The 12,053-nt window shown below is 48.4% G+C and overlaps 1 protein-coding gene across 1 annotated transcript in view; it reads left to right on the top strand.

Moving 5' to 3' along the window:
* Nucleotides 1-12,053, top strand: part of LOC122543394 (beta-1,4 N-acetylgalactosaminyltransferase 1-like) — a 55,345-nt gene that overhangs the window by 14,122 nt on the left and 29,170 nt on the right. The window contains exons 2-3 of the mRNA XM_043682091.1: nt 493-585; nt 9,251-9,438. Coding sequence (XP_043538026.1) covers nt 493-585; nt 9,251-9,438 — 281 coding nt within the window. The remainder of the gene's footprint in view (nt 1-492; nt 586-9,250; nt 9,439-12,053) is intronic.

Below are 12,053 nucleotides of genomic sequence, written 5' to 3'. Positions count from 1 at the left end.
CACCCTAACCTGCACATCCCTGGGCACTACGGGACAATTTGGCATGGCCATTCCACCCTAACCTGCACATCCCTGGGCACTATGGAACAATTTAGCATGGCCAATCCACTCTAACCTGTACATCCCTGGGCACTATGGGACAATTTAGCATGGCCAATCCACACTAACCTGCATATCTTCGGACTCTGGGAGGAAACCAGAGCACCCGGAAGAGACGCGCACACACACGGGGAGAACATGCGAATTCCACAGGCAGTCGCCAGAGACTGGGATTGAACCCGGGTCCCTGGCGCTGTGAGGCAGCCATGCTAACCGCTGAGTCGCCCTGTTGAGTATTTGAATGACAGATCTGCAGCATCCATAGTACTTTGCTTTTGTTTCAAATTGGCTCATTCCTTTCACCTGCCTGTCTTTGTGTCTCCCACCTCACACATTACTGACCAGGCCTGTCTGCACTGACTGATCAGTTAATTACTATTCTTCTTTATCTAGTGTTGTTTGAGACCGATGGACATCGGGCTGCATTCACCATCAAGATTCGACATCCCATCATTCCAAGGCTCTATAATGTTAAAAGCCAGTCAGGTCAGTGGCAAGCTTGCTTGGGGTTAATGGTGACTGGATTGGGAGCATCACTTATAACTGGTTGAATGGCATCAGGCTTGACTCATTGCTTATCATCACCTTTCGTGAAGGGGTCATTGACTACTGCAAGGCCTGGTTGATTTTAGGCTGGGTTGGCGCTCCCACATGACCAACAGCGAGTTGATGATGCAAAGGGAACAGGACCAACACGGCCCTGCCACCAATCTTCACTGTCTGGGTCTAGCTCCCCTGCAGGGGAAGGGATGCCATGGCCCTGTTATTTGATCCTGGTGAAATAGCAGCAAAATTGCCAATCCCTGGCTCCCCACCCCCCCCTCCCCCCAGTTGGAGCGGGCATCTGGCGTTAGGTTTTGGCAGCTCAGGCCCTGCCAACTCTTTTGAATAAGCTGCAGGCACGGGGTGTCATAATCCTTTTACAAAGAACCAAGAAACGACTGGAGCCCAGTCCTTCTGCCATTACCCACGTCAGCAGCTGGCGTTTTACTGAGGCCAAGTGTATCGAAGACCACGGGCGATGGATCCTGACGTCAGCTGGGAAGACCCGCCAGTGTGCAAACTTACCACCATGTCACCCGTCATTTCTCGGACCAGGCACACGGAGATACTTGCAGGTCACGGAGTAACAGAGGGGACTGCGTAACGTGGGCTCGCCCTGCAAAATACTTCTGAGACATCCACTTGTGCTGGGCAAATGCCCCTGGCGAGAATGCCCTTCTATTTTTTTTTCCCCTAGTCAGCTAAGAGGGCTATAAAAAATCCATGAAAGGACTGTGCATCCATCCTGGTGACATGCAATTTGGACAAAGCCGGTTAGACAATTCCTGGACCAAGAGAAAGAAGCAACATTGACAGAAGTTCCTTTAGCTAAAGCACTGCAAAGTGCTTCTGCCACTCAAAATAGAGGGTTGATTGGTCATGCCAACCTTCCCATTGACACTCTCCTTTTGGAAAGCCCAGAGGAAGCAGAAACCTGCTCATCTCCCTGTTGTTTGGGAGTGGTCATCTTTCACCGGTTACCTGATACCGGGACCGAGATGGCAGAGTTAGGGTGGGGGGTTTGGGAGCGGGTGCAGAGCAAACAGGAAAACTTAGAAATGCCCCAGCATGGCACAAACTGACTCACGGGTGGCGCTAAGATAAAGCAAAGGCCATCCAAAAGTGACGAGCCAGAGACATGTTCTCCTTTTCACTAAATAAGAAATGGAAGCAGCGGGTGCTGTGAATCAGAAACGAAAGCAGAAATTGCTGGAAAAGTTCAGCAGGGCTGGCAGCCCCTGTGGAGAGAAATCAGAGTTAACGTTTCTGGTCAGGTGACCCTTCCTGCCAGCCCTGCTGAGCTTTTCCAGCAATTTCTGTTCTTGTTTCCTCTTAACCACCTCAAAGCTTTCACCAGACCAGGACTCCTGGTTCACTCCTGTGCCCAGTTCACCCAGGCTGCGGTGAAGGTGCCACCCAAAGACGCAACATTCAGGAAATGCCAACCCCTCGCCTGCTTTAGACTGTGATTTCAAGTCGAAACAGAGGACCTTTCCATCCATGACACAGCCTCATCGTTTGACTGCTCAACTACCCATTGTTCCCTGAAACGTTTTGCCTCGATTCCTGGTTGGGCACGTATATATTGGCAGGACGTGGGTGGACGTCATGCTTGATTGTGATGCATCCTGTAGCCCACCAGTCCCACTCATTAAAAACATGAAGCCCGGGGTTGCTTGAGGCACACAGACAGTCCTGAGCCAATATTCAGACCCCCTAGGGCGACATCCCGAGAATGGGATTGGTTGCCCATTCCACTCACTTTCCCGGGAGCTGTTCTGTGCGCAAATTGGTCGCTGCTTTGGCCCGGTCTGCCATCTGCGGCGATGCTTTTGGACATCATCGCCAGAAATGTTGCGCCTTTTGCCTTCCTGAGGCTGCAACAAGGTGCCAAGTGCGAGCTCTTTCTTGGTGGCGCAGTCGAAACCCACTGGCACAGGATGGCATCCCCTTGGATAGCAGCTGTTTCGCAAAGATTGCTCACGGTTTAATGTGGGTCTAAATTAGGCCAGCCCTACGTCCTCTGCGTTAGATCCATTTGCAAAAAAAAGGAAACCTCGCAGAACTTCTGACTCAGTTGAAATTGCTAAATAATTCCCTGTGGTCTTTACGCCTTGCGTCATTCAGTCTATAATTTTCCACAAACTGAATTTCACATAATAGACGCTGCAAAAATGTCATCTAGACTTTATTTCTGTTCAAGACTTTCACTGACGTGCTGCTCCATTTGCTGTACAGTTCTTGCTGTATCCATACCTGACTTTTTATCCAGTTGGCTGCAGAGTAACATGAATAATGTGGGTTCGATTCCCACTCCCGGCTGAGGTTACCATGAAGGGCTCTTTCTCAACCTCACCCCTCACCCAAGGCATGGTGACCCTCAGGTTAAACCAGCACCAGCCATCTCTCTCGAATGAGAGTGCAGGACTACAGTGACTTTAATCTTGACTCGTCGCAACTCTAACCCCCCTTCTAAAACTCCCCCTACGCACGCAGACACAGAAAAATGGGTGTTACGGGCAGAGGGAAAGGCAATTTAGTTGTCTGTCCATAGGGCTCACTAAACTGATCTCCATGCTGCTCCTTCCTCAGGTACTTTCACTCACCACAGGAGGCACAGAGCAACTGGTTCACACTTTATAAAGTCACTGGTGTATTAGTTAGAAGATGCAGCCTCCAGTGACTGTGGTGAGGAAATAAACTGGCTTCCTTCGGGCTCGAGCTGTTTCTTACTGCAGTGAGAAGGACAGCACCTTCCCTTCTGGAATTCCAATGGCTCTAACCCTCTAGTTCAGTTCGCTCGGAGCCAACCATGCAGTTGTTAGCACCTAGAAGCCCTTTGTCGTCAACTATGGGTTAACATTCCACAGCTAAATTGTCCCATAGTGCCCAGGGATGTGCAGGTTAGGGTGGATTGGCCATGCTAAATTGTCCCATAGTGCCCAGGGATCTGCAGGTTAGGGTGGATTGACCGTGCTAACTTGTCATGCTAGATTGGCAGCTCCTTACTGCCAGCTAATCTCCCTTCGTGCACATCCCCTGGCTCCAGTTCATCTGCAGTCACTTTCCCCATTGCTTGAATAAGCAGCTGTGCAAGCAACACTTACAGTGAGCTTCCCACTGTGGGGTGGCTCAGTGGTTAGCACTGCTGCCTCACAGCACCAGGGACCCAGGTTCGATTCCACCCTCGGGCAACTGTCTGTGTGGAGTTTGCACATTCTCCCCGTGTCTGCGTGGGTTTCCTCCCACAGACCAACGACGTGCAGGTAAGGGTGAATTGGCCATGCTAAATTGTCCCATAGTGCCCAGGGATGTGCAGGTTAGGTGCATTAGTCAGGGGTAAATGAAGGGGAATGGGTCTGGGTGGGATACTGTTTGGAGGGTCAGTGTGGACTTGTTGGGCCAAATGGCCTGTTTCCACACTGTAGGGATTCTATGTCTTCTAACCTATACATCCCTTGACATTCAGGATCCTCCACTGTTAGTCACACACTTTTTATCTTTAAGGGAACATAGATTTCGCTATTTCCTCCTGGAATACCTTGCACTGCTCTGACATAGTTTCATCTGACAGCAAGGCTGTCAGTCCACTCAGGCCAAATCGTATCCAAGCGTCCTCTTCCCTAGTTTATAATTTTTATTCCCGACCTGTCCTTGTCCCTGTCCATAAATCTAACTGAGTTATGATCACTCTTTCCAAAATGGCTCCTTACTGATACATCTTCCACTTGCCTGACCTCATTTTCAAATATTCGATTCAGAGCTGCCCTCTCCCGTGTTGAATAGGCTGAACACGAAAAGTTCTCCAGGACATAATTTAAGAATTTTGTACCCTCCCTACATTGCACACTGAAACCATCCCAGTTAATACTTGAGGAGTTAAAATTCCTCACAGTTTCTTTTGACACACATTTTGGTGAAGCAACTCCCCATTCTCCCCACAACCTGGTCTGTCTGTTTCCAGGCCCTCTGTACTATCCCTGCTTTTAACTTTGCTCTCACTGCTCCTGAGTCACATGCAGCTCTCCCTGGTGGTCTGCCTCCTTCTGGCATCTCTCCTCTCAGTGATGCTGAGTGCCTGGGTCCTCCGCCCCTCTCTCAATCAAAGCTAAAGTCTGGAAAACCCTGGAAAGGTCAACTTATTCCCACCTCCCTACTATGGACCAGACCAAATCCCCTCAACATATATCAAAGAGGTAGCCTTCACTCTAACTTATAGCTTATTTAATGGCAGGTAGAAGGTGTGGCATTCCAGCTGTGATTTGTTTGGTCAAACTATTAGGCTTTTAGGAAGATAAGGGCTGCGCTGTGGCTCAGTGGTTAGCACTGCTGCCTCACAGTGCCAGGGACCCAGGTTCAATTCCAGCCTCGGGTAACTGTTTGTATGGAGTTTGCATGTTCTCCCTGTGTCTGTGCGGGTTTGCTCCGGTTTATTCCCACAGTCCAAAGATGTGCAGGTTAGGGTGGATTGGCCATGCTAAATTGTCCCATAGTGCCCAGGGATGTGCAGGTTAGGGTGGATTGGCTGTGCTAAATTGTCCCATAGTGCCCAGGGATGTGCAGGTTAGGATGGATTGGCTGTGCTAAATTGTCCCATAGTGCCCAGGGATGTGCAGGTTAGGGTGGATTGGCCATGCTAAATTGTCCCGTACTGCCCAGGGATGTGCAGGTTAGGGTGGATTGGCCATGCTAAATTGTCCCGTAGTGCCCAGCGATGTGCAGGTTAGGGTGGACCTGAAATGTCAACTTCTCCCCCTCCGGATGCTGCCTGGCTTGCTGTGTTCTTCCAGCCTCCTGCCTGTCTATTTTGGATTCCAGGGTCTGCAGTGGGGTTTTTTTTGCCTGTAAACACACCCGTAGCAAATTCAGCTAAGCAGATTTCCCTCAGTTTTGATCTCCTTCAGTCCAGGAGCAGGAATGAACAGAATCGAGCAGCAGAGAGAGACCGTGAGTTTTTTTGCTGCAGCATCACAGAGAGAGAGCTGTGTCGAGCAGTTTCATCTCCAAAAATCCCTCAACTGAAAGCAAAACCCTGGGTCTGTGGGAGCCTTGCAAAAAGCACCCAAGGTATTTACTCTGCATTCCATGGAGCCAGCACCTGGGCAGCAGGTTGACACCCCTCCACCCCCCCCCCCCCCCCCCCTCCCTTTCAGAGAAACGGGACAGGACAGAACAACTCTCTTAAAGGCACACCATGTCACAATCCATGTACTGGAGTCTGTAACCCAAGAGGCCGCAATTAGCAGACAGGCGGCTGAGATGGGTTTCTGCCTCTCCCACCCTTTCAGACAGTGACTTTCAGATCTCGAACACGTTCTGGGTGGAAATAACTCTCCTGACATTCCCCTCATTCCTTCTGCCTGTTCAGTCCCCCTTCATCCTCCTCTGTGCCTGAAAACAACCCGAGTCTATCCAAACTTTCCCCAGTGTCTCAATTTTCCCAGGCCTGGCCACTTCCTTGTAAATCTGCTCCGCACTCCCTCCAGTACAACCTGATCTTTCCTGGAACGTGCTCACCCGAACTGTACACAATGATGGAACAAATGTTGTATGCCATTCTGGTCCATCCCACTCCCCTCCAACCCGCTTCTGTATTCTGTACCTCAGTTACTGAGAGAAACATTCTTAGCCACCTTATTCAGTTGTGCCACCACCTTACAGGATGTGAGGATATATGTCCAAGGCCCCTCCCACCGGCAGCTTCCTGATGTTTCTCAGCATCCTTCTGTTTATTGTAGCTCTCCCTCCCTCTCTCCCTCCCTCCCTCCCTCACTCACCTCACGCTTTTCTGTGGTAGAATTCCACTTTCCACCTCACTATTCTCCAGCTGCCTCCAGTTTCCCTCCTCACTGTCTTTTCCTCCCTTGACCACGCCATCAATACCTTGTACCAACTGCAGACCTCTTTATCATGCCCCTACTCCTGAGTCTAAGTCATAGAGTCGTACAGCACGCAAACAGACCAGACCCTTTGGTTCAACTCATCCATGCTGACCAGGTATCCCAACCTAATCTACTCCCACTTGGCCCATATCCCTCCAAACCCTTCCTATTCATATATCCATCCAGATGCCTTTTAAATGCTGTAATTGTACCAGCCTCCACCACTTCCTCTGGCAGCTCATTCCACACACGCACCACCCTCTGTGTGAAAACATTGCCCCTTCGGTCCCTTTATTATTCATTTAACAGATGAGGGCACCTTTGGCTAGGCTGGCATTTATTGCCCATCCCGAATTACCCAGAGGACTGTTAACAGTCAGACCCATTGGCTGTGGATCTGGAGTCACAAGTAGGCCCAGACCAGGTAAGGATGGCAGATTTCCCTCCCTAAAGGACATTAGTGAACCAGATGGGCTTATCCTGACAAGCGGCAATGAACATCATTAGATTCTGAATTCCAGGTTTATATTGAGTTCAAGTTCCATCATCTGCTGTGGTAGGATTTGAACCCAGGTCCCCAGAATGTAACCAGTGAGTCCGGTTTAACAGTCCAGCAATAATACCACTAGGCCATTGCCTCCCACAATTTTTAAATCTTTCCCCTCGCACTTGCAACGTATGCCCTCTAATTCTGGTCTCCCCTACCCAGGGAAAAAACCTTGCCTATTTACCCTATCCATGCCCCTCATGATTTTATAAATCTCCATAAGGTCACCCCTCAGCCACCGACGCTCCAGGGAAAACAGCCCCAGCCTGTTCAGCCTCTCCCTGTAGCTCAAATCCTCCAACCCTGGCAACATCCTTGGAAATCTTTTCTGAACCCTTTCAAGTTCCACAATCTTTTTCCGATAGCAGGATTGCATACAGTATTCCAAAAATGGCCTCACCGAAGTGCAAAAAGCAAGGGGCCCAGTATTGCTCTCTGCAGATCCCACTGGTTAATAGCCCACCAGCCTTAGCCTTAACCTCTTGCCTCAAAACCAGCTTTGGATCCAATTTGTTACTCTCGCCTGGATCCTGAGTACTTTTACTTTTTGGCTGTTGTAGCGTGTAGGGCCTTGTCAAAATCCATGCACGTTGTGGCACTGCCCTTGTCCAAATCCATCCTGATTTTTTCCCATGTTAAGCACTTTCTTACAAGTGCTTATGCTGTCCCTTAGAATTGATTCTAATAATTTGGCGGAGAAAGTGAGGTCTGCAGATGCTGGAGATCAAAGTTGAAACTTTATTGCTGGAACAGCACAGCAGGTCAGGCAGCATCCAGGGAACAGGAGATTCGACGTTTCGGGCACAGGCCCTTCTTCATTCCTGAAGAAGGGCCTGTGCCCGAAACGTCGAATCTCCTGTTCCCTGGATGCTGCCTGACCTGCTGTGCTGTTCCAGCAATAAAGTTTCAACTCTAATAATTTGGCCACAAGGAAAGTCAAGATAATTGGCCTATAATTACTTGGCACCCTCCCTTCCTTCAACAACATTGGCAGTCGACCAGATCTCTTGTGCAAAACCTGTAGCCATAGAGAATTGAGAAATGAGGTGTTTAAAAAAAAACACTTCCTTTTGTTTAAATGGTATGGGCGTCCAAGAGCGGCTGACCATTCAGACAGACAGCTGCTCACCAGGCCCCAGCAGCGCCCCAGGGGTGGTGGCCACTATTGGAACTGCAACTAGTCCCATGACCAGGAGGAGCCTGGAGCACAGATAAAATGGAGTCAGATCAGAGTGGGAAAGGGGGTCTGGGCAGCATCATCTGAAGATGCAGTGTTTGTTTTCACATGGACACTGGACCTACCACCTAGCTGTACCTCACCACCACCTCTGTCTCTGTCTCTCCCTCTTTCTTTTGCGCTCTCTCTCTCTCTCTCGAGCTCTCCACTGGTGCCGAATTCTCAGACTGCTGACCTGACATCCCGTACTGGCTCGAAAGGAATTCCCACCCATTAAATATTGTCAGCTGCTACTCGAAACTGCGTTCCCTAGCGACCGTCTCCAAGGCCACATTCTAGAGGTTAAGCCAATCTGTTCACAACCTTGGTGTCATGTTTGACCCCAAGATGACCTTGCAACATTACCTTTGTGCCATTGCTAAGATCGCCCGTTCCTCAATGCCTAACCTTGAGGGGGGTGGTGGAAAATTTGGGCCGATATTCCACACTCTCCCTCCTTAGCCACGGCAGAGCCAGCAGTGGGCTGCATGGTCTCCTTCCGCAATCTGATTCTCTTGATACTGTGATGCTTCCACCTCACACCTTCACAGTTCTGGATTGTTTATCGGGCCTACGCAGAAGGATGGGGGAATTGGAGTCGCTTCTGAATAATTAACAATTCAAGGCATTCAGCTTCCTGTAGAGCAGGGATGGATTTTAACAAATTTGCTAATGTTTGACATTTAATGAAATAAGCCTGACTAACCGTCAGAGGATCCAATTTGTATTTCCTCTATACTTTGGCAAAATTGCATTCTTGAAAGCAAAATGCTGCACACTTAGGACTGAATTTCAAAAAAATGTCCACCTAGCCTTTCGAAATGTTCTCAACAATGTCCTCGTGGACTCTGGTAGCCACTAGCAACCAGCGCTGGCAAAACCCAAACAGCACCAATGGGCTTGACAGCTTTACTCTTGTGTCGAAGCAAAAGTTGATCACAAATTGTTCTCTGTGTGTTTTAGGCTATAACATCAGTGGCTTGGTGACTATAGCAACCAAAACATTTCTGAGGTATGACAAGCTGAGGGAGCTGATCTCGAGCGTTAGGAAGTATTACCCCAATGTCACCATTGTCATTGCGGATGACAGCGACAAACCACAAAAGATTGAAGGAGACTTCATTGAGCAGTACTTCATGCCGTTTAAGAAGGTACATGGGTCTTTTGTAAACGAGGAGGCAGGGAGAGGGTGGGGGAGTGGAATGTGTTGCAGGAGAGGTTAGAATGTTGTCCCTTCATTTCCTGAGGCATCAATCTGTCCCAGAATGACAAACGGGATGATAATTTCATCATTCAGAGTCTTAGGCAGATGGTTTCAATTCAGTGCAACCTCATATTGCTGCAATAGGTGCTTTCTGACTGAGTTTACCAAATCTGGGCGCACACTGGAGGTCCCACTACACAATCTCTTAAGTGTGCCTGCACTATCGCTCGGTGTCTCACCCTCATCACTTCCCTCACCAATCGAGAGAGAGAAAAACAGACTTTGCTGCTTCAAGTCAGATGACTTTTGACTCTTAGCTCAATTGCCTTGTCTCTGTTCCCAGATATTTCTAATCAAGAGCCTCAGGGGAATTTAGAAAAAAAAAACATTTTTTTTAAATGACCTGATGAGTTTTCTTGGCAATTGAACACTGTGGGGGAGGCACATTGCAAGACAGTTTAAGGAGCTCTGAACTGTTCAGTGCCTGAAGCATTCTGGGAGCATTGATCTGAAAGTTGGCTGTTCAGCCCTCGATTCACTATAATCGCAGCTGATCAGTCATCTGAATCGATAGACCCAACTTGGACCCACAACAGCAAAGTACATTTATATAGCTCCTTGATCATCTAAAATGGCCCAAGTCACTTCATAGGCACATTATACAGTAACAGATGACTACAAAGTGGAGTCAGGTGATGAAAGGCTTGGATCAAAGCGGAAGGTTTTCAGGAGGGTCTTAACGGAGGAAAGTGAGGTAGAGAGATGGAAATTCCAGAGCTAAAGGCCCAGGGAGCAAGGTGGGGTGTAGTGATAATGTCACTAGACTAATGACATGGAGGAGACAGACCTAAGGGTTGAGGTACATCATTCTTTGACATTTGTATCACATATAGACAGGGGGGTTAAGAAGATGCGTAGCATGCTTGCCTTCGTTGCTCAGTCCTTTTGAGTGTAGGAGTTGGGACGTCATGTTGAGGTTGTACAGGACATTGGTGAGGCCATTTCTGGAGAACTGTGTCCAGTTCTGGTCACCCTGTTACAGGAAGGATATTATTAAGCTGGAGAGAGTTTGGAAGAGATTTACCAGGATATTGAAGGTTTGAGTTAGAAGGAGAGGCTGGAACGTTTTTTCACTGGAGCGTAGGAGGTTGAGGGGTGACCTTAGAGGTTTATAATATCATGAGGGGTAGAGATAAGATGAATGGCAGGAGAAAGAGAGGACTGCAGATGCTGGGGATCAGAGCTTAAAAATGTGTTGCTGGAAAAGCGCAGCAGGTCAGGCAGCATCAAAGGAGAAGGAGAATCGACGTTTCGGGCACAAGCCTTCCTGAAGAAGAAGGTGACCAAGATAACTATCATCGATTGTTGTAAAAGCCCATCTAGGTATCTAATGTCCTTTAGAGGAGGAAGTCTGACCTTACCTGGTCGGGCCTACATCGGCCCACAGGTAATGTGGGTGACTCTTAAATAGCTGAGCAACGCCACTAACTTCAATGGCAATTAGGAATGGGCAACAAACAGTGACTCCGATCCCATCAAAGATGGGAAAGGAGTATCATTCAGTGGAAATAAGCAATCTTAGTGCAAGTCTGAATATAAGAGTTAAAAACGATGCCAAGATTGGTTTCATTTCAAACAGTTTCCAGGGAGTCCGTAGCTAGGAAATGGGAGCTGGAATGAGGGGCAAAGACAGCAGCTTTTGTTTTCCCAATATTGATCCCTGAGTTCCTACTCAGCCAGTACAGGATGTCGGATCAGCAGTCTGGGAAATTTGCGCCAGGAGATGGTAAAAGAAGGGGAGGGAGTGTTGGAGAGGGAGAGAGAGGGAGGCGATGGTGAGTTCGAGCTGGGGGTGGGTCAGTGTCTGTGGGAAAACGAACAGTGTGTCTTCAGATGGCGTCACTGAGGGGCAGCACAGAGATGAGAAATAGGAGGGGAACAAGGATCGATCCTTGGGGGATTATCTGAGGGAACAGGAGCAGGAAGAGAAGCCATTGTGAGTGATTCTCTGGTTACGAGGAGGTGGATAAGGAAGGAAATGGGTGACAGTGGAGAGGGGCTGGAGGAGGTAATGTTTACCACCGTCGGTCACACAGGAACTCATCGGTAACTTTGATATGTGATAGAAGATGGTGGAATTTATATATAAAAAGAAATAGTTTTAGAATTTGAATTGTGGAATAGTGGCATGTGTATGAGAGGGGACTAGTAATTAAGCAATGAATATTTCTGGAGCCATGATTTTCTTTTGAGAAAACTAGTATCAGAGAGAATTCATGGAGTGATCTGAGGATTTGTTTGCATTATGAGAGTTCTAAGATTGGCCAGAACAGCCTTTGAAAACCATTAGCTTGCTTTCTGTTTCAATGAATGTGCAATTGCTTTCCTTTGCTTTGGACAGAAAAAACATTGATTGGAAAACATTTGATAGCAGTTTGCAGAAATTCTGGTTGGTGTTAGGCAAATGAGAAAGGAGGAGAAAGTGAGGACTGCAGATGCTGGAGATCAGAGCTGAAAATGTGTTGCTGGAAAAGCGCAGCAGGTCAGGCAGCATCCAAGGAG

The sequence above is a fragment of the Chiloscyllium plagiosum genome, chromosome 43, assembly GCF_004010195.1.
Source record: "Chiloscyllium plagiosum isolate BGI_BamShark_2017 chromosome 43, ASM401019v2, whole genome shotgun sequence".
Taxonomy (NCBI): Eukaryota; Metazoa; Chordata; class Chondrichthyes; order Orectolobiformes; family Hemiscylliidae; genus Chiloscyllium; species Chiloscyllium plagiosum.
This window is presented reverse-complemented; position numbering and strand designations above follow the sequence as displayed.